Source organism: Xyrauchen texanus, chromosome 26 (genome assembly GCF_025860055.1).
Source record: "Xyrauchen texanus isolate HMW12.3.18 chromosome 26, RBS_HiC_50CHRs, whole genome shotgun sequence".
Taxonomy (NCBI): domain Eukaryota; kingdom Metazoa; phylum Chordata; class Actinopteri; order Cypriniformes; family Catostomidae; genus Xyrauchen; species Xyrauchen texanus.
The window spans coordinates 23,079,846-23,107,082 of NC_068301.1; the positions used below are offsets into that span (position 1 = coordinate 23,079,846).

Here is a 27,237-nt window from a genome sequence, read left to right on the forward strand (position 1 = left end):
TGGTGCACACGTGCTTACAATCTCGTTTTGGACCGTTTAGGACAGAAAATGTGAGCTGTTTTGTGAAAGAATGCATTAGCCCTAGTGAAATCAATGCACTGCAAGCTTTGCCAGCACTGTCTGAGTTTTCCAAAGGTGGTTTCTGGGAAAGATTTGTCTGTTTGTATGAGCGCAAGCATTTGTTTGCAGATGTTTGTGTTGAGGGTGGGAAAACAAGGGCTTAAATAGTTGCCGGGAAAAGAGGAGGGGTGTTTGAGGTGCAACCATACGTTTCAAATCCATCCCTTTTACTCCACCTACCCCACCCCATAATCTAGACTGCTTCCTTATTCTGCCTGGCCACATAAACTTGCCTTTTGTATGGAGGGAACCAGAGAAACAATCCACTCTCTCTCTGTTTGGAAAAAAGTACTTAAAGAGGGGGATCAAGAAAAGAGCCTGTGAGACCGGAGCTTCCAGGTGCTTTGCCCCTAGTTAAAAGCCCTGGAAGAAGGACCTCTCCCTGCCTGGAGTCAGTGAAGTCGAGTACCCTGCCTCTCACACTTACTCTCTCCCTCTCCCTCTCCCTCTCTCACTCTCTCCCTCCTACTTTCCACACTGTGAGAGTACACAGAGATTCAGAAGGTGCGTCTGAAACCTACTTGTATCCAGCTTGGAGACAACACTACAAGGACTTTTTTTCCTTTCACAGCGAAAGCATATGGACTTAATTTTCGCTAGAGACAGAAATAAGAACAAATACCAGACTGGCACCTGCCATTGACAACAAGAACTTATTTAACTATATTTTTGCTCTTTCTTCTGTGCGTATGCAAACGATATTTGACTGTGAACAAGGGCCAAGACATTCCCAAGACTTCCCTGTCTGTTTGGTTCCTGGCACATCTTTGTTACTTCTCAAGAGATGACTGTCTGAAGAAGAGACCCAGAAAAGAAAACACCTGCCGATATTACCTGCCGAAGAAGGTGAGGTTCCCCTGAGATTCTTCCTCAAACTGAAGGGTGAGGTAAGTTCATATCTGAGACTTTTATTTTCCATCCCTCAGGGAGCAGCATCTCAAAATGTTTTTCATATCCCATTGCCGTAAGCCACAGAGATGGAGCCAAAAGCAATAGAGAGAGGAAAAACAGACGGGTTTACATCTCAATCATGAGACCAACATAATTCTCACTGCTTTGCTGCACACAAGGCATTGAGTAATACTATGCACAGATTAACAAAGTGTTTTAAGTGTTCTCCCCCCATTAATCTCTGTGCAATACTCTGCATGGATTTTTAAAGAGAGCCCATGTGGCTATGACTGCTGCTTGTGTTTATACTGGTGCTGGTTGTATGTCTTTATATTTTAGCCTTGTGGCTGAATAGGTTGTCTGCTTCAGGTATTGTTGTTGTCATGCACAGCTGTTTTGGAGTTGTGGAATGAGAAAGGGAGAGAGTTATATAACTGAATAGCAGCCCCACTCTTACTGACACCTGGGACTGTTTGGTCTGCACTCTGTTGCGCACCAACACCACTCGATTAAATGTGGCCATGCCCACAATGGTCCCAAGTCCCGCCTACTACTTAGCTTCTAAAAGTGATGTGTTTTGACCATCTGTCAGACATAGTAAATTTCAGAATTTGCAATGGTACATTAAACCATTGTACTTATGCATGTTCCTCATCCTATTGTGCACGATTTAATGGTTCAAGTTATTTCAAATAATCTTTTAGTCCGCCTTTAATATTACTTTCCTTAATAGGCGATATCATAAATCCCTCTTATTTTTTCAACCCTCCCCGCCAACCACCTGATTTTGGTATGTTAACATCCACTTTTCATGATCCAATCAGTTCCTGAAAAATAAAATCAAGTCCCACCTCACTTTTTATTTTCATTGAATATTGTGTTTAACTTAATTAAGGACATAAAATGGGTTTAAAACAGCATTTCATGTTGACCTCAATAAAGAAGACTAGGACTGCTTTTTAATCTGTTTTTACAATGGAAAAAAATCATTTTCATACTCATGTCTTGTTTTCCTGTTAAATATAATATGTTCTACATCCTTAAACAGCATTTATTGACTTGAGAAGCAAAATCATGAATTAAAGTCTTTTAGCATTAGGCTTTGGGTCTTGTTTTCAGACAAATCTAACATTATGTTAATATAAAAAATGTTTAACTTAAAATTCTTATTTTAAGCATAAATGTTACAATTTTATTTTAGATTTCTCTGAAATATCAAAACTTTTCTCATAAAACTTAAAATCTTATATAATTATGCTTCTCAAGTAAATGTATCTTGTTTTAAGGATGTTTAGATTTTTATTTATTTTACTATAAAAAAGATACTGATTAAGAATATTATTTTGCAGTGTAGCTAATTAATTGCTCAAAAACTTTTGACATGCTGCTTTGGCATAATATGCCAAATAATGTCTTTTTTTGTTATGCATAAGCCTTTCTACACATAATAAACAGCTACAATTGGTATGAGCTCCATACTGCTGTCTTAATTTCAGAAGAGAGAGAGAGAGGACTGGGAGAGAGAAGGGAATGTGCTTTCATAATACATTCTTCACCAAGAGCACTGGGGAATAGTATTCAATAATCCTTTTTTTCGTGTCTGAGTCGCAAGGCCCAGCTTATACAGAACTGAAACAGACCTAGTCTGGAAAAGACGACATTCTCTGAAAACATTTGGCACCTCAACATGATGGCTTTCATGAGGAGAGGCAATTTCGGTCTGACTGTGAACCTGCGCATGAACGCAGCTTGCGGCTACCACATTTACACAAGCCTCAGAGATGTGGTATAACTGAACTGAGGTCTGAGGGGGGAAAAGTATTGTGTAGCCAGACCAATTTGACTCAACGTCATAAGGTCTGGTCCATAATACAGCTTATTCTGGCCAAAAAACGCCCACTTGGACAGGAAGAGGCCATCTGACTGAAGTTGAATGCAGCCAACCACAGTTTGTTTAATTTTTACATGACATTTAGGGACAGGCAGGATTATACCAAAGGGATAGACAGATTTTTATTTAAATAATGGTGTGTTTGTCTCTGCTAACTTTTGTACAGAAAGCACATGAAATAGCAGAAAATGTGTATTTGACTGTGATCAGAATTTCTGCCTGAACAAAAGTTATAAGGACAGACTGTGTCAAACACACAATTTGGAAAACAAAGCGGAAAATACAGTTCTACTAGCAAATGTCCAGTTAATTTGCTACTTAATTTCTCAAACAAAACTCTGAATATCTTTTAAGGATTTAAAGCTTACCTGGTAAACTTTGACAAATCCAGTAATTCTTTCATTGTCAAAAGTGCTCATTGTATCATCCTGGACCTTGTAAACCCAATTTACTTTCCCAGAAGTCTGATTAAAAGAACCTGAGTGCTCCTACTCAAACGCAGCCAATCAGATAAGTACTTACTTGATAGAGAAAGTGTGCAGTTTTGTGTGCAATATCCATCAGACAGTCAACGAACAGTGGACAGTCTGTGGGCGTGCCATCTGATGCTGAGACTAGAGAAAATGTGCCTGAGACACTCCACAGACAGGAGTCATCACACACCCCTGATTCCTGAAATTGGAGATAATCCAAAGCTTCTAGATGGGATGTCTGTATGTGTTTAGTATGTGGTTAGCTATGTGCATAGAAAAGTCAGATTTAATGTACTATGTGATATTGTGATGGATGGTGTCTCATTTGGTCTTTTTATCAGGAGATGTAGCATATAGCGTCCCATCTATTAAACCGTAATTACAGCAATATCTTCAGTCCACCAAACACTTCACTCCCTCTCACACACACTTTGACCCTTCTCCCCACATGCACATTTCTTTGGCAGTGTAAAATCAAAATGGCAAGTCCATGCTGTAACCTGGATGCCCACCTTTAGGATGGACCAATAAAACCACTGACTGCTTTTTATGATGGTGGTTGGCTCTGCCAGGCTCAGCCTGATGAAATGCATTTCTTTCTTTATCATGTTACACAACTCCAACCAACATGACTGGGGCTTTTATATATGGACTATTCATAATCAGTGCCGGTGTGTAAAACTTTACCTGTTGTTCAATCATCTGCATTGTTAATTCTGGACAATTTTAACTTACTGAATCAGGTTTATAAGCTATTAAATACCAAAAATATGTAAATCCAGGGGAGACAGGAACATTTCCCCTTGCTTTAGATTCCTATAGCTGAAGTTAAGGCAGACTTGAAAGCATTTTATTGTAGATGTGCATCCTGGAGAAGCCATATAAGATGAATAAAAAAGCAAAGCTTCTATCTGAACCATTTTGGATATCTGTTTCATTCAGCTTGTAATGTCTTGCTGCTGTTTCAATTCCCATTTGAGTGTTTATTTTATCTATTTTTTCACTATGCTATACATAGATGAATGATACTAAATTCATTTCTCATGTTCAATCGGTGGAATAGACTAGACAGAGGAGATGGTCAATTGCAGACTGAGAAGCATATGGTAGATGATGAACACACAAATAGGTTAAATGTTTAGTTTAAATTTATGAGAGGTGAGTGTCTTGATATTTGTGTCCAGCAAACATTTACCAAAGAAAATGTAATAAATGTATCTGTTTATAAATATGGACAGAATAACTGAGAGTCAAACTAATTACATATTTTGAATGTTGTGTAATGTCATATGGATGTGTCTTCCCTACTGAAAAAAAACCAGCTGAAACCAGCCCAAGCTGTTTTGCTGGTCTCAGCTGGTCTCCCACCCAGGCAAAGCTGATCTGTTTTGCTGGTTTTAGAGGGGATTGTGGTGTTTGTCTGCTAGCCAAGCTGGAAGACCAGCATAGTTCAATTGGTGTAAACACATCATTATCCTTTACATGCTTTTATTTATTTTTTTTTACTCTTATTTATAACTTATAGAATACATGGTTGCTTGTCTGATGTGTACAACTGGGTACCAACCGAGATTTTTTCCCTCTGCTTTTGTTAGAGGACTGGTCACATCTCCTTACAGGTATTTCAATGTAGTGCCTCTAGAGGGCAGAGTTGCTGACCTTGACAGTACAACCAGAAACCCTGTTAAAAGACAGCTTGAAAAACGCACACAGGTTCTCTGACTGACCCTGCCAACGCTGCTGTAAGTGCATGTGAGAGAGAAGTATTTTAAAAGACAAAGACCTTTTTTCTTTCAATGTTAACCATTTACATTTGGCAATTAAAGGATCACAATTACTGGCAATTTTTCACTATTTGTATATAGTGGAGATATTTTTGTTCACTTTGATTGACATTCAACATGGGCTAATCTGTTATTCTGAACCCATCTCTGTTAGATCTTCATATATCCTCTATTTGGTGTTCACTTTTAACAGGAAATGAAGGAGAATACCACTCATTCTCCAGGAAAAGCAAACGCCCGACTGTTACCTTCTGGGAACTCACGCCCCCGTCTCTCACCATTACCATTTGTTTCTAGATGTTTTTCGCTCACCAAGAGAGAAGAAAAACTGTCCAGGCAAGGAGTTCATTCCTTTGAGGAACAGTGCTTTTCCTCAAAGTCTGTGTGAAGGGGTGCTGCTTCACTGGTTATTCCACCTAGTTTCCACTTAAGGTATAACAGACTAAGGCAAAACAATGATTGAGGAATTACCCCATAATGCTGTTGGAAATCAGCAATGTACTTAGCCTGCACTGCCGATTTGAGCATCTCAGAGGTTAGGCCATAATGCCAGGGGAAAATGCACCCAATGGGCCATTCAAACATCCTGTTGCATGAGGGTTGGTTCCAATGGGTTGTGCATGAATTGGTCAGGACAGAAAAGGAAGTGCAAGCACATAAAGGAAAGGGGAGGTTATTTGTTTAAAGCAATTGGTTTATTCCAAGGGTTTTTTTTTTACTTGCTCTGTTGTACCTGTAATAAGAGGAAATACTCAATATGATCACAAGGGAAATCGATATGTTGCTTCCGAAAGTTCTTGTACCCTAAGATCAACCTGACAAGTGCCATCCTCCATCAGACATTTTTCCATGAATTCAAGCTGGAGCCCATTTCTCTCAAGTGGTACCTCTAAGACCAACCTCCATGACACAGGTTCTGGTACCATGGAATCCAGGAAGAAATCAAGTGAACATAAACAACGGTGAGCGTGATTTGGAGGTTGCATTTTCCCTCTAAAAGTGCATTCTTACTGCACTGATGGTTAGGTTTAATGTTGCAGTTTAAGTTAGGGGGTAGAGGGGTTTAGCTTGGGTTAGGTAGATAGTTAATAAAATATGCATTCCTGTTGACTATATTACATAATTTACAAAAACAATTTTGTGGCATTATATGGACATTTCACCCGAAACTAGAGCGCCACTTGTCCATACTTCCAGCTTTGGCAACTGGGGGAACAATAATTAGAATTTCAGTAAGCACAGACAGCTGAAGAACTCTCAACCAACCTTTGCCGAATTCACTGTGTGATCATGCTGAAATTCTTCACTATCAATCCGTATCTATTTACCCTCACTGAGCACTTTATTAGAAACACATGTACACCTACTTATTCATGGAATTATCTAATCAGCCAATCGTGTGGCAGCATTGCAGTGCATAAAATCATGCATATACGGGTCAGGAGCTTCTGTTAATGTTCACATCATCCATCTGAATGGGGAAAAATGTGATCTCCGTGATTTCGAACGTGGTGTTTGTTGGTGCCAGATGGGCTGGTTTGAGTATTCCTGTAACTGCTGATCTCCAGGGAACAGTCTCTAGAGTTTACTCAGAATGGTGCCAAAAACATAACAAAAATTCAGTGAGCAGGCAGTTCTGCGGACAAAAAGCCTTGTTGATGATAGAGGTCAACTGAGAGTGGCCTGACTGGTTTGAGCTGACAGAAAGGCTACGATAACTTAGATAACCACTCTGTATAATTGTAGTGAGCAGAATAGCATCTTAGAATGCACAAAACCTCGAACCTTGAGGCGGATGGGCTATAACATCAGCAGACCATACTGTTCTTAATAAAGTGCTCAGTTAGTGTATTTCATTCACTTTGATTGGCATACAACCATGTGATACTCTGTTATTTTGAACTCATCTTTGTAGAAAGAAAGGTTCTTCTCATCAGTTGTGTGGCAATCTTTATAATGCCTATATTTGGTGTTCATTTAAACAGGAAATGAAGGAAAATACCTCTCATTTTCCAAGAAAAAGCAAGTGCCTGACTGTGTTACCAGTGGGTTTATTCCAAGGGCTTTTCGAATAATTGCTCTGTTGTAACTGTGGTAAGAGGAAATGCTATAATATCAAACCAATCTAAACAATCAAGGTGACAAGATGACCACTAGGGTATTCTTCTGCTAAGGATCTCATCAGATTGTTTGACTTCCCTAAACAGATGTGTCCATTGTGTTATTCTCAAATCAGCACATGCTTGCCGAAATTAACAGATTTACTTTACGTCTGATGACCGCAGCACAGATCTTGTCTTAGAATCAGAACAGATTTTGAAAATCATAAATCACTTCCAACTATGTGAGCATATGTTGTCTGTATGATTGGTATACTTTCCACACCGAGCAAACATAAGCTTAGAGAAAACAGAAAGAAACAATAACCAGCTTCTCTCTCCTCAACCTTTTGTTCCTTAAGTCATACTTTGGCTTCCCTCTAATCTTGCAGTTTTACTAAATTTCACCACAGGGATCAATAAAGTACCTATCTATCTTTCTATCTATTTGTCTTGTCTTCCAAGTCTTTCATTTTCACATTACCCTCTTCAATGCATTCCCTCATTTGCTCCGCCCTGGCTTTTGAAAATACACTGGACGTCGACGAGTTTTTCCATTCTGTTGGCAGTAGAGCGAAATGTGGAAGTTTGGCAAGCGGCTGCTATTATTTTCCCTTTTGCGCAGTATCAGCTCTTTCAGCAGCCTCTCTGTCATTTCTAGGCCCCAGTGAACGTCTCCACAATCAGATTCTAAAACACTCTTATCAGTGTCATGCTTCCAGAGAGAGAGGCCAGGCAGACTGATGGAGGGAGTGCTTTCTTGCCTTAGGTGATATAGGATGTAGAGAGAACTTTGGTCGGTATGAGTTTTCTTGACCCCAGATGTATGTAAATGAAACAAGCTGTTGAAAAGACCAGCATTGCTGGTCACCAGCACATAGTACTATGCAGTATGTTGGGTTTTGGGTGTTTGGGTGCCCGGAATGGGATGCTCTTGAGCTGATGTCTCCACCTGGCCTCCTAAATTATTGTTCACCAACAAATTGTTTACTCACCCTAATATTGTTCCTTATGACATTATTTTTCCTGTAGAACACAAAAGGAGATATTGGGCAGAATATTAGGGACTGACAGCCTCATTGACTTTCATTGCATCTTTTTGTACCATACAATGAAAGTGAATGGTTACTGTGGCTGTCAATCCCTAACATTCTGCCTAAAATTTGTGTTCCAAGTAAGGTGGTGAACATGGTGAAAAGCATGGGTATTCTAGTCCACCAGCCAGACCATCACCAACCTAACATACACCAGCCTGGACCAGTAAAACTCTAATCTCAAATGGGGTAAATGGTCTGAAGGAGTAAGATCTGAGACATTATTTGGCATCTGCAGGGAACATTGCTCTCGTTTGTTCTCTCTCTCTCTCTCTCTCTCTGTCTCTCTCTCTCTCTCACACACACACACACACACACACACACACACTCACTCTCTCTCTCTTTCTGTTTGTATCTGTCCTTCACCCTTCCCACATCCTCTTCTGCATGAACCATTACTCTATACTTCGGTATATTTGATCTGGCTGATGTCTGTGATGAAACAGTAATGCATGGTTTGGCATAGTGAAAACAAAAATGCCTTGGGTCAAAATTTGACTCAAAAGTATTATTTGTGCAAGATTAGGTTTGAAGAAAGCACTGTAAAAGGATTCTAGAAGCTTCAAAGAGGATTTAGCACAACAATAGAGTGTGAATTTTGCGAAAACAATAGGAAACTTTTTTGGTTTTATCTGAGAGCCAGAGGAGAGTGTTTACTCAAAATCTTTATTTGCATGCAAGATGTTTTTAAATCTTGCACTTCTTTTCCAAAGAAAATATTGAAAACAATGAGGCCGATGACAGAATATCAAAATAAGAGCTGAAGTCCAGATGTATACACTTATGGCCTTGTTTGGTTTAGTTCTACCTGCACAATGGAACCAGTTGAAACTTAATGGTAGAACTGTTTTTTTAATTGGATGCTTTCTCATAAGTCCCTTGTTCAGCATCTGGGAGCCAAACTGATGATTGTTTCCAAGACTAGTTAGTTCCTCGCAGGGTTAAAATAAATACTTAAAATAAAACTAAAGTTATATCTTTGACTTTGACCTCTCATATAAAAAATGTCAACCTCTTTTCTCACATTATGGGAAGGGTTGATTGATGGTCTGTGACAACAGGGATTGGAATAGGGCTTTGGGGGTTATTTACTCCAGCTTAAGTCTTAGATAATATTATTTTACATGTGTTCCCAGTTTTTCCTCCAACTTCTAAAGGAAAATGGGAGCACTACTGGCATTGGCTCAGTTGTACTCTCTTGCACTCTATAGTAAGTTGTTCTAGAGATACATTACACATACTCAATTCTCTTCACTTCAGTAGGTTCCTCTTGAATGTAAAAAGTTGTGTGGTTCTGTAATGGTGATTGTGCTGTGGTTGTGTCTTCCAGTGCAGAAACAGTCATACAAGAAGAGAAAAGAACTTAAACATTTTTGTTTCTTTCAAACTCTAACTTTCTCTATTCATAATCAGTAATTATTGGCTGTGCTAACAGAGCAATGAGTCCCCCTTTAGGCAACATGAATCCTCAAAAAACTTTGCTTAATGTGCTTTGCATTGATTGCATAATGCATTGAATAAGGCTGTCAATTGATTAAATCTTTTTATCAAATTAATAACATGATTTGCAGATTAATATGTTTGTTGAAAAAATCTTGAATCTTTTTCAGTAAATTCAAGATCCATTAAATTCAATATATAATAATGAAAATAATATACATTTACATTATAAATATAATAATTCAGATATTTCAAAGACATTACATTATTGTGGCAGACAGGTAAAGCATTGATTAGACAAGTGGTTTCTAAACTTTTTAAACTATGGCACCCCTTATTTTCCCACATGCAATCATTGAAAAAAAAGAATAATAATGATATGCTATCACATTCCTTTATTTATTATCTGTACAGCTGCACATTATCTGTACAGCTTGAGTTGTGCTGACTGCCCCCTTCTGACTGCAAGTCGTAAAAACATGAAGGTGGCGCTTCAAGCTTGAAATTCCTTATCACAAAATGTACATTCTTTTCAGGGGGTATAATTCATTGTGTTAATTTAATGCATTCCTTTTTAGATTTATCACACTGAATTTACACATGAAAACAACTGCCTTAATTTGAAATAAATTGTAACATACATTCAAATGGAAATAAAGTAGGAATGCACAATTAATCGCAAAACAAGTTAGACATGAGTATGTGCAATTTGATTTCGTAAGCAATCAACAATTTATTTATTTTTTTACTCAGAATTATTTTACATTAACATGGTGTTTTAAAACTGCAATGGTTATGGCGTCTCCAGTCAAGCCAACCGCAGTTTGCAAATACACAGTTCAGAGAGCCGTGATGAAAGCAGTGGTGCAAGCTTGTAACCTGAAGGAAGAGCAGAGAAAAGCAATTTCTGAACATTATTTCACTGAGTTGGACAATGAGTCTTCACTGCATTATGATGCATTATATTTTGTTTATGCCATCTATTGTACTTTTGCACTGTAAGAGATTATGTTATAATAGCCTATAATAAGGAATAGTCATGACACTGGAACAACAAGACGCAACGCAGCAGCGAAAGAAATATGACTGGCATTCCCTCACTGAACACTTTATTAGGAACACCTGTACACCTACTTATTAATTCAATTATCTAATCAGCCAATCATGTTGCAGCAGTGCAATGCATAAAATATTTTGGATACGTGTCAGGAGCTTCTTTTTATGTTCATATCAACCATCAGATTGGGGAGAAAAAGTGATCTCAGTGATTTGACCGTGGCATGTTTGTTGGTGCCTGATTGTTGATTTGAATATTTCTGTAACTGCTGATCTCCTTGGAGTTTTGTGCACAACAGTCTCTACAGTTTAGTCAGAATGGTGCAAAAAATAAAAAAAATATACAGTGAGCATCAGTTCTGTCGACGGATACACCTTGTTGATCAAAGAGGTCAACGGAGAATGGCTTGACGGGTTTGAGCTGAGCACTCTGTACAATTGTTGTGGGCAGACTAGCATCACAAAATGCACAACATGTCAAACCTTGAGGCTGCAAGTACTTGAGTAGACAGGAATTGGCTGCTTAGGAACACGTCATTAGCCTCTGCTGGTAGGTGCCACAACTACCCCATAAGGTGCCATAAAGCACTTTCCCCATTGATAGCCATTAATATATATATATATATATATATATATATATATATATATATATATATATATATATATATATACATACAGTACTGTGCAAAAGTTTTAGGCACTTGTGAAAAAAATTTGCATAGTGAGGATGTCTTCAAAAATAATGCCATAAATAGTTTTCATTTATCAATAAACAACATACAAAGTCCAGTAAACATAAAAAAAAAAGCTAAGATCCCATTTCCTTTCAAATCAGCACCTATTCTCTTAGATACACCTGGACAGTTTTTCATGGTTGTTGGCAGATACGATGTTCCCAGCATCTTGGAGAATTTTCCACAGTTATTCTATCTATTTAGGATGTCTCAATGTCTTTTGTCTCTTCATGTAATCCCAGAATGTCTCAATGTTCAGTGGGGGACTCTCTGGGGGTCATGCCATCTGTTGCAGGGCTTCCTGTTCCCACTGACAAATATATATATATGTATATATATAAACAATTTCATTATATTATTTGGAGGGCTCTTTATATCATAAAATTGACTTATATTTTGCCCTATCTGCTGCCATTGATGAGTGATGACACATGGTGCAGGATCTGGGTGCCATAGATGGCAGCTATTGTGGAACTTTTTAGTAATCAGAGCTGTACTTATTAATTACAGACTTGTATGATTTAAGTCATCACTCAGATGCTGTTAAGTCTCATTCCATGTTATCCTATCACATCCTGTTCTGAAAGTTCCTCTTTCAAAAGCATCCAGAATTCTGACAATTATCATTTAAATTTCCCCTTCTCTCCACCTCACGCTTTAACATTGCCAAGTAAAACCCGTATCTATGGGCTGTTTGGTGTTTCAGAATGAAGGATGAGTTTGTCAATCTGGCCAAACATGAGAGCACTGAAATGGGTCGTGCACCAAACAGCTCCCAAACACAACAGACTGTTTGTGTTCTCCCCTAACAACCGCAAGGATGAGATTCATGTTAGCATGGAGAACTGGCTCTTGATGCAGGCACCTTGACCTTTTGCATATACTAGCACTCGAAATGGAAAAAAGAACATTCTGACTATAAATAAGCTGGCCACTATTTTCCCTCAGAATCAGCTCTCAAAACTTTCTCAAGACCTCAACTCATCCAATGGTGTTTCCGAGCTGTTTATTAGCAGAATGGTATCCCTTCAATCAGTTGTAAGGTCTTTGACATTAACATTTTAACCAGCTAAAAAGACCAACTTGGAAGAGCCTGAATTGTCTTGCTGGTCCAAGCTGGTTAAAACTGGTTTGGTGCTGGTCTGGCTGGTGGATGAGCAAAGCCATGTTGTTCACTAGCAACAAATGCTGGCCAACAAGTGAGGTTTTTCTGATTAAGCTAGTTGACCAATACATATTTGTTGGTTAATCTAGTTAAGAAGCCTGGCAGGGACATCAGCACACCAGCAGCCCAAACATAACATGCTGGCCTTTTCAACAGGGTAATCAAAACACTTTCCACTTTCTTAATATTGATTTCATTATTATGTGTTCCTTAAGGTTATACATTAGGGGGTTTAATGGCTTAAAATTGATTACACTCTAGTTCTTACTTTTCCTTTCTTCAGCATTTTCCATAAAATCCCTGTTTTTTTACAATTTCACTAATGCAAACCAGAGCAATTTTAAGATCTGATGTGCCAATAGGCGACACTGTCTTACCAGATCCAAGTGCCGCTTCCTGCCCTATGGTCAGTGTTCTAAAGAGAAACAATTTAATTTTTTTACAAAAAAATAAATGAAAGAACTTTCCCATGTATTAGGAATGCTGTGATATTCATCTTCAAGTGGCTTGCTGCCTGTGCGCTAATTTTGCTGGAGCCATTGAGTGCTTTGATCATGCTTTCGAATGGTCCTCAAGAAAAACATACAGTCTCGCTGGTTTCGCCTCTAGCTGGAGATTTTTCTCTGATTAAGGAGGCTATTTCACCTGCAAACTTTGTTTCCTGCAATTTGTTTGTCTTGTCTCAAAATGCCCTGTGCCTTGCACTTTGCAATCAAGATCAGTGTGCTATTTGTCTAAATCTCCAAGGCCCACTCTTATTCCTTTGTGTAAAAGGTACACTGTATCTCACATTACCCTAGCCCAAACTGCTAAAAAAAAATAAAAAAAGGAGAGAAAAGGGTTTGAGTTTGACTCTCTCTGGAAACCCTTTCCTGATTCACATGCTATGTTCACATCCTTCGTCAAAGCTCTTGTTTGATCAAAGGCCAATTCACACTAAAAATAGGTTTTTGCTTGATTAACGGGGCCATCACATTTCATTTTAAGTGTATTGTGGAAAGTGGAAGGCAGCCTGTGCCAAATTATTACAAGAGGATTTCTGCTGAACTTTCTCGTCTGAGCCATATATCTGGAAAAAGATGCTAACTCATGCCTGCTAAGATGAAGGCCATCCTCAGCTTATCCACTTGTCTTGTCATGCCAAGTTTGTCCTCATTTTAATGTGTTTGAATATGTTTGTATAAGCTTTTCTTCTCATCTCCTGAGTTAAATGTTATGTATGTAATTTAACATAAAGGCCTTCCCAGCTTAATATTCAGAGACAATTACTGTACAAGCCATTTGTAGAGTTCACTTTGGCTCTGTGAGATATCAAAACATTGTTCTGTCAGTTTAAGCATCATGACCAGCTCGACATAACATCATTATCGACCAATGGCCTGAGTTTGGGGCAGGACTATATTTTTATCGGCCAATGGCAGATTGGTGGAGTGTTCAGGAAATCTGTTCACCATTCAAATTGGTGATGCTAGTGGCTAAGGAATAACACACTACATCTTATTTTTATTTTTTTTATTTTTTTTTACAACATTAATTTTTGTATTACATAAGTTTTCCTAGCATAATTTCAGCTGGCAAACAAATACACTGTAAACAAAATGTGCTGACTCAACTTGTCTTAGTCAAGTCAAGACTCAAGCTACATTATTTTAAAAAATCAGTTTCAACTTAAGAAGTTTTGTTGAGACAACTAAATAACCCATTGATAAATCAGTTTATTTTGAGCAGTGGTGAATTCTCAGGGACAGCAGAGAAGGATTTGTTAGAAGGCTTTAGAATTTATCAGAATTTATTCCTTGATCCTTACAAGCGATACATGACAACTGGATCACAAATCGCATGCCCAAAGCCAAGCGCTTTAGCTGAAGCAATGCGTGAGTCTGAGCTCCACCCTGTCAGGCCTTCAGAATTTCTGCAGAATCCCTCAACAGTGCAGTGAATAGGCACCTAAAGTCAGATTGTCAGGTTCATCAACCAGTTAGTGAACTGATTAAAGAGTTAGTTTGAAAGAGTACTCAGATGAAATTGCAGCTGGATCGATTTGTGGAGCTCGCTTTTCCATTGCCCATGGAGGCTGCACCGACATCACGCAGCATGTTCATACAAAAAAGCATGTGGATGCTGTTAAAATTAAGTGTGCCACACCAATTGTTAGCATTTTTGTTTTTGTGAAGCAAAGTTCAGAATCCAACAAGGTACACTCAAGTGAAGGACTTTTTCTTATCATTCTGTTGTGCACGGCCACAGTTTTCGGTCAGCTGACTGCACTGCAAAATTGATCAAGAAATTATATGATCCGAAATTTTCTTATGTCCACACCAAACCTGAAGCTGTCATATTCAACGTACTCACTTTTCCTCTCTCCTGTTCAGCTCTTGAAAGAATACTACACATTTTCAATGGTCTGCGTGCATACTTTCTTTCTCAATTAAAATGCCCAAAGTTTCTCAGAGCCATTTCCAGCGATCCTTGCACTAAACTTTGGATTGGCTTCGGACTCAAGCAAACAGCAACATTTTAACCAGCTAAAAAGACCAACTTGGAAGAGCATGAATTGTCTTGCTGGTCCAAGCTGGTTAATGCTGGTTTGGTGCTGGTCTGGCTGGTGGATGAGCAAAGCCATGTTGTTCACTAGCAACAAATGCTGGCCAACAAGTGAGGTTTTTCTGATTAAGCTAGTTGAATCGGTGAATTACCTCCAAAATTGGAGCCACTCGTTGGAGAACACAGAAAAACTTGAATGGGCACTACTGAGAGACATCCCAGAGTGGAAAGACATTCAGAGCAGCCTCAAACACTTCTACTCCAGAATCCCTGCTCTAGGTTTGATTGACGAAGCCACGCACTTAATGAATGGGCTTGCGCAAAAAACATTGTCACTCGTCCCATCACTGAGTGGAACATGAACAAAACAGCCACGTCTGAGAGATGGACAGATGTTTTCGTGAGCTGGAGAGCAAGACCATCAACTTCAGAGTCTTAGCCGAGGTTGTGGAGTTTGTTTTATGCCTGCTTGGGAGATCTGCATCTGTGGAGCGTGTGTTCTCATTAATGAACGCAGCATGGACACAGGATAAATCTCGACTCAGTGTGACAATCATGGAGGCAATGTTTTTCATACGCCTTAATTTTGGACTGGACTGCTCTGCGTTTTACGATACATTCTTGAAAGACACTGGGAAAAATTGCAGCCAGCGAAATGTACAATGTGACAACAGTTACAGATGCAGATGCACCCTCTACTTCGCATTGATCTATGCCTAGGTAAGGATATGTCAATTTCATTTTTGCTGGGAAGGGCCTATCCTGTTTTCCACAAGCACTGTGGAAAACAGTGCCTACAACACTAACCTTATTATTTATTCATGCTGCAATGCATGCTGGGATCTAGCAAATCTTTGGGTGTTTCTCAATCAGCTCCCTAGTTCAGTAGGGACTGGACATTTTTAGGGCTGTCTCAATCGAAAATCGTTCCAGTGCACTGAAACGTTCGCTCCCTAAAAAAATACCACAAAGCACTCTAAAAACCAGGGATCTTTTTTCAATTACCAGAAACATCATCATGTCTTCTGATGTCTCTCAAATCATTAGATGACGAGCACAAGTGTAAAATTAGTCAATGCCTTATTTTCTTAAAAGTGATGTTGTTTGTAATGTCTTTCATTCAAAAATACCATGAAAGTGAAACAATCTTTTAAATATTTGAGTTGTTAAAATAAGTTTTAAAATACAGATCAATATATTTGTATTTCTTTATTTATGCCATTTGTCTGCTATAATAACACTGTTCATTTGAATATTTTAAATGGAAATGAATGATAGTGTCATTTATTCAGTGATGGGGCTGATTAATAACGGCTCGTTGAGGTGATTAAGTCATAAGTATCTCAGTGTCCAGTGAATCAGTACCCTTACCAGTACCCGAATTCATGTTCACAATATACTGATTCACGGCATTAGGAGCTAAAGAGCTGATTGAGAATGTTATAAGCGAGTTGGAATGGTAAACATGCTTGTTAATTAAACTTTAGTACAAGTTGAAAAATCACAATTTAACACAACACTGTTGTCTGGATTTGTCTGGAGGATCTAGTTGTCAAAAAAGCCAAAAATAAATAAAGGCTTGATACAACTAAATCTGAAAATATTTTTATCTAAATTATGCAATCAAGATATTCACAGTCCAGTCATTTTGTTTTGTGCATTGTGTCTCTTTACCTGGCAATTGGGTTGGGTAACTAATCCTGACATCTAGATGTCAACATCATAACCTTGTTCAATTGATGAGAAATTAAACCAGGGGAGTCTTGAGTTCAAAGCAGCCTGTAATACAAACCAATACAAGGACAAAGACAGAGTTGTTCCTGTTATCCTACACTGAACTATAGATCTTCTAAACTAGGTGCTTACAGTACTATCCTCTTACTTGAATACTGCCCTTTTTGAAGATGACCCAACTCTAAAGACGGCATGTGATTTTCTTTGGTCCAAACATAGTTATACCTGTCAGATATTTATTTTCCTGGCATAGCTAAAAATAATTGAACCATTAACCTTGTTAGGAGGCAGGGTGGAATCCAGCTTTCTGTGAACATGATCCTTTGCCTGCATAGATGCATTGGTATTGAAAAGATTCCCTAAGGAGGCCTCTATGCTGATCAAACTGTCATTATAATACAAGGCATGATCCCTAAATGTGTAAGCCAACTGCATATACCAAAGTGTTACATCTAGACCCCTTAACATCTCAACAACATTAACTCTCAGTCTATTCATGCCACACCAGTATTTCCACAACTCACTGAGAGGGTATTAATGAGCCCATCAAATGGTTTGATAAATGCAATTACACAATGTTTACATATTTCCTTTAGAAACAGGACATATCGAATGGCTTATCTTTTTTTAAAGTGGCCGAAACTAGCATTTTGTTTACATCACAACCAAAACCATTATTTCATACGTGCTATTGCTAATCCCTGGTAGGTGGTAATTGGAAATGGGGCATTCTCATTCTAGAAAGCACTTTATTGGACACAAATATATGACATTTGCCCCTCCATGCAATATGAGTCCTTAATATTTTTGGTCCATTGTGTTAGAAGAGAAAGATTGTACATTGTAAATACATATATCTGCTAGTTTATTTTGTCAGCTTTTAGGGAGTACACTAGCATATTGTCTTCAAAGCTAACAGTCATGGACTAAAATAATCAATTCTCTTCAACTAGTTGAGCTCTCCTAGGTCAAGAATTTTAGGGATTTGTGTGAACAGACGAAATACCAACAAAAGGACACCTTAGCAGACATCCCAAGTCTCCCGGAAGTTCCGGGAGTCTCCCGCGTATTGATAGCGGCTCCCTGAAGCCAGCAAATTAGTTAAAATCTCCCGGAATCAAGAGCAAGCGAGCAAGAGCGGTTACACTGTGCTCCAAACCGTGTAGCGCGCACGGCAGAGAGGGAGAGAGCGAGAGACCTTGCGTGTGTGTGCATCAAGAAGTGCATGTAAGACAGAGAGCATCCTGATTGGCCTGTTTCGGTAAGTCAACCAATCAATTGTCAGTGTGGGCGGGCATTTATCTCTTCTCCCGAACCTAATTAAAGGGTAACTAAACCCTAAACCAACTTTTTTTAGTTAATGATCTGTAAGAATGGGGCTTTATTAGTACTGGTCATTGATTCAAGTAATTTTTTTGACATTTGTGTATAAAGTGTTTTAATTCTACAATATATGGTGTAAAAACGTCTGAGTGCTGCCCTCTTCAGGTTGAACGGTGGCTACTGCAGTTCAATTTTCCTATTGGCTGTTTGTGGTACTTCGTGACGTAAGCGGTGACAACTGACGTAAGCAGGTTCCAGCTCACAACGCCCTTGGTACGAGCTACCACGCCCATGGCAGTATAAAAACCATCTCGTTTCGTCAAAACCACTGTAGCGAGTCAGGAGTTGGAATTGCAAGTATTGAAAACGATCAGGATAGAGTATTTTAGCATCTATTTAGCATAGCATTTATATAGTTATTTAGATTATTTAGTGTAGTCTAGGTAGTTAATTAGCATATTTGTTAGTGTAGTATTGTTAGAAGCATAGTTAGTTAGTAGCATAGTATTAGCGTCAGTTAGGATAGCTTCAAGTTAGCGTAGATTATCTGTATTTAGTACAGTGGTCAGGATGGTACGTAGGTGTAATGTTGCTGGTTGCAACAGCACTGCTGGACTGTATTGCTTTCCATATAGACTTGGAAATTAGAGCCAGGGGTTGCACGTCCTTGTTCTGGAAGACCATGAGTTCCCGCCTAGAGCTGGAGGAGTGTGCAAACTGCATTTTACACGGGATTGCTTCTCCAACGCAATGGAGGTGGAAATGGGCTTCTCCAAACAGCTCACGCTGAAAAGCTTGACGCAGTGCCAAACGCTGCTCCTCCTGCATGGACTCCACCACCTCAGCGGCGTCTTGAGGTGAGTGATCATATATATTTGAATCACAATTTATGGTTAGGCTAAAGTTAATCCTCTGGGGCCGACAAAGCGCTGCTCGTGATGCGGGAGTGTTAAACGTATTGCACCCTTATACATTGTATTACGGTATTGACTACCTGTATAGTTTTATTTGGAGGTATATGGTTTTGTACATGATGACGTTACGCTTTACGTCACATTCTTCTAAGTTGAGAGAACAGCTAACTGATGTTATGTTCAAGTGAAGCTTGCTAAATTAAAATCCTGCTAAAAGGATAAACATCACTGAACAGCGTTTCGTTTGTTTTTCCTGCACGCGAGTGAAGGTGAATGCGCACTCGGATGCTCAACAGGGAGTTAAAACCGCAGTTTGAGCCAGCGGCTCGAATTGATATGGCTCCGGCCCTGTGTCCACAGACAATTCACATCAGGTGAAGGTGGGGGAGAAAGGTCCTCGACTTCAAAAGACCGCTCCGTGGCAAAGCAACTTGCGTCACACCAGTCACTCCATTTTAGAGTCTGACAGCAGCTGTCAATTAATCTGTCACTACGGGTCTCAGGTGCACGCCCCCCACCCCCCGCTCATCCCCGCCCTCGGTTCGTCCCCTCTATCCCCGCTGGGGTCTGCCCACTTTTCGAGCATTTTTCAAATATTGCTAGTGGGTGGAGTCAGACTCTGAGCAGGGGTTTAGTTACCCTTTAATCAGTTCAGTGTATCTAGACACAGGAACGCCAGGGCAGAGGGAGAGTGCCCCAAAAAGCGAAAATATAAGACACATTTTACGCCAGACTACACGAAATTGTACCCCTGTCTAATAAGAGTGAAACATAATGACAGTCTTGCACGCTGTACAGTTTGTAACAGTGACTTCAGCATTGCCCATGGCGAGTTAAATGATTGTAAAAGACATGTTGAGGTGAGTTAAGTTTCATTTCATGTGCATATTATTCAGGCCGGATAGTTACCTAGGCTACATGAAAACAATAAACTCCTTAGACCTGTTTAAAGTTGCAATGGAATATAAATAAAAGTGGTTTACATAAATAGTATAAGCAGTTTATATTAAAAGTAATCTACATAATTAACAAATAATTGCATAGGCCTATAGGGGAGGGTGGGGGGTGGGGGGGTGTCTGGGATACCTCCCTGAAATGACTTTTTGCAGGTTGGGATGCCTGCCTTAGCAGAACAAAAAACGTCAATGCATCTCTTTATAATTTTTATGCGAACTAAAAGATGTTTGGTAGTAAATATAAATGAGCCTTTATTCCAACATGTCTCTAACATTGTCCTACCTGACTAATGTTTTATTTTAGGTGTTTTACCAATAAATACCAGTATGTTTCTATAAGTTAATAAAAAACTAAGTGAGTATTTACACCTGGTCATTTCATGCATTTTTACTGATCGGATTCCTAACCGATTAAATAAGCACATTCCATTTACACTTGGCCACATTAATGTTTCTCCACCAAACTGATATAAATCCAATCTTCAATTCCCATGTGTGACGAGGAGGAGGGTGGGGCCGGAACGTGACTATGCACGCCCGGGCCCCAATCGGTCTAATCAGCTGAGGAGAGGGATAAGGGCAGTTCGGAAGAGAGAGAGCCACATGCAGTTGCACTTATCCCTCTCCTCGACTGATAAGCCCAATTGGGGGACAGGCGTGCGTAGTCACATCCCGGCCTCCTCCTCGACACACCATGATGTACGCAATTAAAAAAGAGATCACTTCTGTGTTTATGCTAATGCAGGGCAGCAAATTAAAAGCAGGGGTGTAAAAAGAACTCAGAGCTTGGTAAACCTCTCTTATTGACAAATTCATCCAGATCTGACAAGAGCCCTTAAAGGGATAGTTCACCCAAAAATTACAATTGTCATTATTTTCTCACCCTCATGCCACCCCAGATGTGTATGTCTTTCTTTCTTCTGCTGAACTCAAATGAAGATTTTTAGAAGCATTTCTGAGCTCTTTTTGTCCATGCAATGCAAGTGAATGGATGGCAATGTTTGAAAACTAAACAAAATCACATAAGTCAGCATAAAAGTAATCCATAAGACTCTAGTGGTTAAATCAATATCTTCAGAAGTGATGTGATAGTTGTGTATGAGAAAGAGAAACAGATCACTTTCACATTCTTCTTGTGTTTATGGTTATTCATATTATTCTCTGTATATCGCCCCCTGCTGTACTGTGACATGTCACCCACACCTATCATATCAGATATGGATTTAACCACTGGAGTCTTATAGATTACTTTTATGCTTTATGTGCTTTTTGGAGCATTAAAATTTTGGCCTACAGAGCTAAAATATTATTTTAAAAATCTTAATTTGTGTTCTGCAGAAGAAAGAAAGTCATACACATCTGGGATGGCATGAGAGTGAGTACATGATGAAAATCTCTTTAAAGTGATAGCTCAGCCATAATGTAATATTCTGTCATAATTTCCCTACCTTCATGTTGTTCCAAACCAGTGTGAGGCTTTGTATTATGTGGAACACAAAATATGTTAGACAGAATGTTAGGGACTGGCAGCCTCAGTCACCATTCAAAAAAAGTCAAAGAGTCAACACTCAAAATATGGAGGGAAAAAAACATTCAATAAGAGTAAATAGTGACAAACATTCTGTCTAATTTCTCGTTTTTGTGTTGCATGGAAGAAAGAAAGTCATACAGGTGTGGAACAACATGTTGGTGAATGATGACAGAATTTCCATTAATAATAATAATAATTCTGTAGTACATGTTCAATGTGTATTATGTAATGGAATATAGGGGAGTAAATGTCTAATATGTCATTTGTGAAAGTAACGAGTTACTCACTATACGAGTACTCTTAATTGGTACTTTCTTACTCTTACTCAATTAATTATGTTAGTACTTTTACTTCTACTTGACTAATTATGTTTTTAAGTAATTGTACTTTTATTTGAGTCAAGTTCTTGGCTACTTTACCCACCTCTGGTCAGGTGTAGTAAAAGGGTAGCTTCAGTCCAGTAAGAAGAAAATTATCTGCAAAACTTTCAACAAAAAAAAAAGTTCAAATAAAATTGTTGAATAAAAATCTATTTTTCATTTGGAAATGTAATTAAATAAAAGTACAGGTACTTTGTTTAAATTGGACTCGAGTAAAGTAAAAATCCCAAAATATAATACTGAAGTATAATACTGAAGTATTTTTAATTCATTATTTACACCACTATTAAAAATATATTATTTATTATTTATTAGTGTGTGCCCATGTATGTGTGTTTGCTGTTTATTTTTCCTCTCTTGGCTCATTGTAGGTAATATATGTCCATGTGTGTTAGATGCAATCTTTGTCTGTATTTCATTTAAGTTTTGTCAGCGATCAGTATAAAATAAATAAAGAAAACAATTATATCTGTCCTAAAACACGCATCCATTTTTTTATTTGTTATTATGTATTGCTAGACGTGAGCCCTGTTCTAATACTCGGTAGCAGCTGTTTTGTTTTGCATTTTTCCTATACTGACATACTGCTGTTTGGGTGGATTAAAGTTTACATATGTAACTTGAACAGCCAGATGCATTTACACTTGACCAAGTTTTATCTGGAATGCCTCTGTGAGGGATAAAGGTTGACTTCAGGGGATCGTGCGGGAGAGAGAGATCGTTTATGGACATGTCCGTCATGTGTGTGTTTGTGTCTTCTTTTAAGTTTACCATTAAACCATTATTTATTTTGAAAAGCCGGTTCTCGCCTCCTCCTTTACATTGATCACTTTACAATCTGTCTCAATCTGTCTTGAGGGGAATTTACACTTGGTCTTGTCATGATCAGATAGCTACCCGATCAGTAAAGATGCATGAAGTAACCAAGTGTAAATACCCCCTAACAATTCCTCTGTGGACTGTTATTGCCATACTATATGTGTTTAGCAGTGAAAAAAAGTTTGTTTGAAAGTAGTTTGTTCTCTTGTTCAGTTCCCAGTGCACTGTGGATCCTGGGCACGTGTCTGAGTACAAGTAGCAGCTGCTAATCCGTTTACATTCAGCCAAGACTCAATAAGGGGATGTTAAATCTGGAGGGCATTGTGTGGCAGATCTTATGCAACCAAACACACTTCTTGCATCATGTCATGCAATGCAGGTTTATTCAGAAAGTAGAGGCTGTGAGCATGACTAAAAGTGCCACCACATGATTGGGCAATAAACTTAGTGACCTGTGGTTATTTGGGTTTAACTTTAATTTAATGAGGAACGTTTCTGTTTGTGAATGCTTGCATTGGTCATACCATACCACAGCGTCATTGCTTAAATCCCTCTATTAGGTATTTATGGAATCCAGATGAGTCTGCAGAGAAATGTAATGTTTTCATTCAGTCTTTATTATGTCCACAGTTATTATATATAATATATTTACATTAAAATTAACAGATGCTATCCAAAGGAATTTACAAATGAGGAAAATGTTTTACTATATTATACTTGACGAATTCACTAAACAGTTTAGCCACTTTTGCACGTGGTATTTGAGGTGTTGCCTGATTTGCATAATTACTTTAATGAACTGGGCACTAAACCAGCGCAAACATCACATGCAAATGACTGGTGTTTTTACTTGCCAAAATTCATTCTCTGTGAAATTCCCTCCCTATGTCAAAACACTGCAACAGGATTTAGCATTTGATCAGCTCATCAACATATGCTTATTTTGCAGCTGTATGTTATTATCATCAATGGGGAAGAGTATTACAGACATGGAAATAATCTGACAGGGCTAAATACTCTGTTTAACCCACTTCCCATTTTCCTTTCCAAAGACTCAATCAGATTATTCACTGAAAAAAAAAAAAAGTTACATGCCTTACTGCTGAGTTCCAACTGACGAAATTGTTTTGATTCCCATCAGACATAACAGTGCCTCTGCTGTCCTTTAGTTGAAATTCTGCTCCAAGAAAGTGGTCATCAACTGGACTGTAAATGTTATTCTACAGTATTAATGACTGCCTTGCGCCTTCTTAGGGCCCTATTGATTAATAATTTATTTAAACGTTCTTCTAATATGGTTTTCTCATGGGCTCAGTAACCCAAACAAAGCCATGTGTTTCTGAAAAACACTGGCATTCAAGTCACACACCCACAAATTGCACACATGAGGCTCAGGCCAATTCAACTTAAGTCACATACACAAGAATTTGAGAATAAGAGGTTTGGTTTGCCATGATTCAAAACAAACACTGAGTGGATCTCTTATTTTTGGCATAGGACATTGCAACCTTGGCTAGATCATTGCCTCTCTTTCTAGAAACGTGTCTCCTCAGACACTCTATGGCCCTGTTTCCACCTGGTATTATGATGCGTCTCGTGTGATCTGATCACATGTGGCCAGGTGAGACACATCGCTGTTTACACCTGGTCACTTAAATGCATTTCCTGTGATCACTTGTGTTCAGATTTGGAGGGGATTCAGATTTTCTCTATTTCATGACGATATACATCAATCAGTATGTCAGTATGTTACTGCATGATTATAAAGAGTAAAAAAGTAAGTAAAGACAAAGAAAGCGCTGTTCGCAACATTTTGAGCAGAATTATCCATTATTTTACTGGATTACCTGTATTAAAGGAGCTTCAGGTGTTTGTGCTTGTCATCTGTGTTGATATTAGACACACTACATGAAGATAAGTGAGGCTCTCGTGATTATGTATGTATCCGCTTTTTCAAATGTTACTATTAGAGGGTTATTTCCTTTTAAAGCCACTCGTAAACTTAGGCCAGCGCAGCAGTTGATTGACAGGTGAGGGGTGGTGCATCACTGCTGCCAGAATGCAAACAGGATGGATTAGCGTTTACACATCACATGCGATTTTGACCACATTTCACACAGAATATTAGGGATGCACAGATATTAAAATTTTTCACACATACTGTACAGATTTTAACACACACTCAAAACAGGCTGATCAAGGTTGCGTGGTATAAGGGTACTAACAAAATATACCAAAGATATCAAAAATGTAGAACTGTATGATATCAGCTTGTTGCTTATTCCGGTGCCATACTACAGTGTGGTGCTATTAGGGATGTGACATTTTTGAGAAGAAATCAATGACAATCCGACAATTAACCAAATTAAATACTTGAAATGGCCAAGTGTTATTATTAAACAGCAGAAGGATGTAATTTAATAAATTAAATAATATCACGAGATGCACACTTCACGAGATGCACACTTCAGAATGAATGATAGGTGCTGCTGTGCTCCATGTCCTCCTTCACAGAAAAACACACACATATACAAACGGATCACATGTGATGCACATAATGTGTGTTTAAGTGTATGAGTGGCTGTGAATACTTACACAAACCCAAAGGTGCTCAAAGGTGCACGGCTACTACCAGACCTACAAACAGTGTAGGTTCAAGTTAAAAGAAAAAACTTAAAATTTACTACAGAACCATCAAGGAAAAGTGGAAGTGGTTCGACCAAATGGACACTATATAGACCGGCGAGCAATGGGAGGGAGAGTGCCCTGAAACTCAGCCACGGCTGGAGTCCACGATGGAGGATGGTAAGTTAACTCTATACTCTGCTTGAAAGCTTCACTTTATTTAGTTGACCAGCTACTGGAAGCTTGCTTCTAAAACAACCAGGCCAATTTAACTGTTACACTTTTATAAAATCACCATGCAACAACTGCTTTATGTAGCACAATGAGCTAGTAGATAACTGCTAGCGGTTATTGTTATTGTTATTGTTTATGGTCAGTAATGTTTGTGTCGCATTTAAGATGATGTCACGGCAGTAAAGGCGGCGCAACTATGACGATCAGCCTATAATCCCACCCACGTTGAGGTGGCAGTAAACTGCAGTGGAAAAGTAAGCTCAGAAAAGTAAAGCGAGTAGAGTCTAGTTGAACAAAACCGTAACGTGCTGTGAAAAAGTGCCATTAGTGAAGGGAAGTTACTCAATTTATTGTCTTTCCTTTACTTTTTTTGTTATATTTGTGTGCTTTAGTGAAATAAGCAGCTAGATTAGGCCTATAGAGTAAATGCATTGTGAATTATTCATTTTTGATGAGAGTGATTTTGGCATTTAGCATGGAAATATATCTTTAGCCATGGTGCCCACGGACACTAGTACAATCTTCTTAGTACAATACCCAAAGTGTGGCGTAGGGCAGGTGGGGTCCTAATCCCTAAGGAGAAGGATGCAGTGAACATCAGCCAATTCCGCCCAATCTCCTTACTGAATGTCGAGGGTAAAATCTTCTTTAGGGTTATTGCCTAGAGGATGGCCGAGTACCTGCAAAGGAATGCGTACATTGATACATCTGTACAGAAGGCAAGAATATCAGGGTTTTCTGGCTGCATGGAACATTCCAGCATGATCTGGCACCAGATCCAAATGGCCAAGGTGGAGAAAAGGGACTCCATGTAGTCTTCCTCGACCTTGCCAATGCATTTGGCACTGTGCCCCATGAACTCCTGTGGTCTGCCTTCAGATTTTTCTGCATACCGGATACCATCACAACCCTGGTGAAGTCGTACTTACAGGATCTGCAGTTCTGCTTCACCACCTCAGAGTTCACCACCTCATGGCAGTGCCTGAATGTAGGTATAATGGCGGGATGTACCATTTCTCCGTTGGCATTTATAATGGCAATGGAGGTTATCATCAGATCCTCAAAATGGGTTGCTGGTGGACAGCGAGTCGACTCTGGCTTCCGCCTCCCTCCACTCAGAGCCTACATGGACGACATTACAACATTGACCACCACTGTCCCATGCACCAGGAGACTGCTCAGAAAACTCAAGGAGAACATCAGCTGGGCCCGTATGAAGATTAAACCATCCAAGTCACGCAGCATCTCGATTGTGAAGGGAGTACTCTCTGACCTGAAATTCTTCATCGGAGATGACCAAATCCCAACAGTGTCTGAGCAGCCGGTAAAAAGCCTTGGAAGGTGGTATGATGCAAGCATGAAGGATAAAAGCCAGGTGCAACAGCTGCGCAAAGACATCAGTAGTAGCCTACAGTCCATCGACAACACCC

The 27,237-nt window shown here is 39.0% G+C and overlaps 1 protein-coding gene across 6 annotated transcripts in view; it reads left to right on the top strand.

The window, feature by feature from the left end:
- The first annotated feature begins 344 nt into the window (after positions 1–344).
- col8a2 (collagen, type VIII, alpha 2) overlaps positions 345–27,237 on the top strand; it is an 87,267-nt gene continuing 60,374 nt past the window's right edge. For 3 of the 6 annotated variants that reach the window (XM_052092808.1, XM_052092805.1, XM_052092804.1), the window contains exon 1: positions 345–1,007. Coding sequence is in view for 1 of the 6 variants with exons in the window: in XM_052092803.1 (XP_051948763.1) it covers positions 16,004–16,011 (8 nt within the window). In the remaining 5 variants the exon portion in view is untranslated. Of the gene's footprint in view, positions 1,008–15,834; positions 16,012–27,237 lie in introns of those variants that run through there. The other 3 variants (XM_052092809.1, XM_052092806.1, XM_052092803.1) reach the window with 2 other exon arrangements.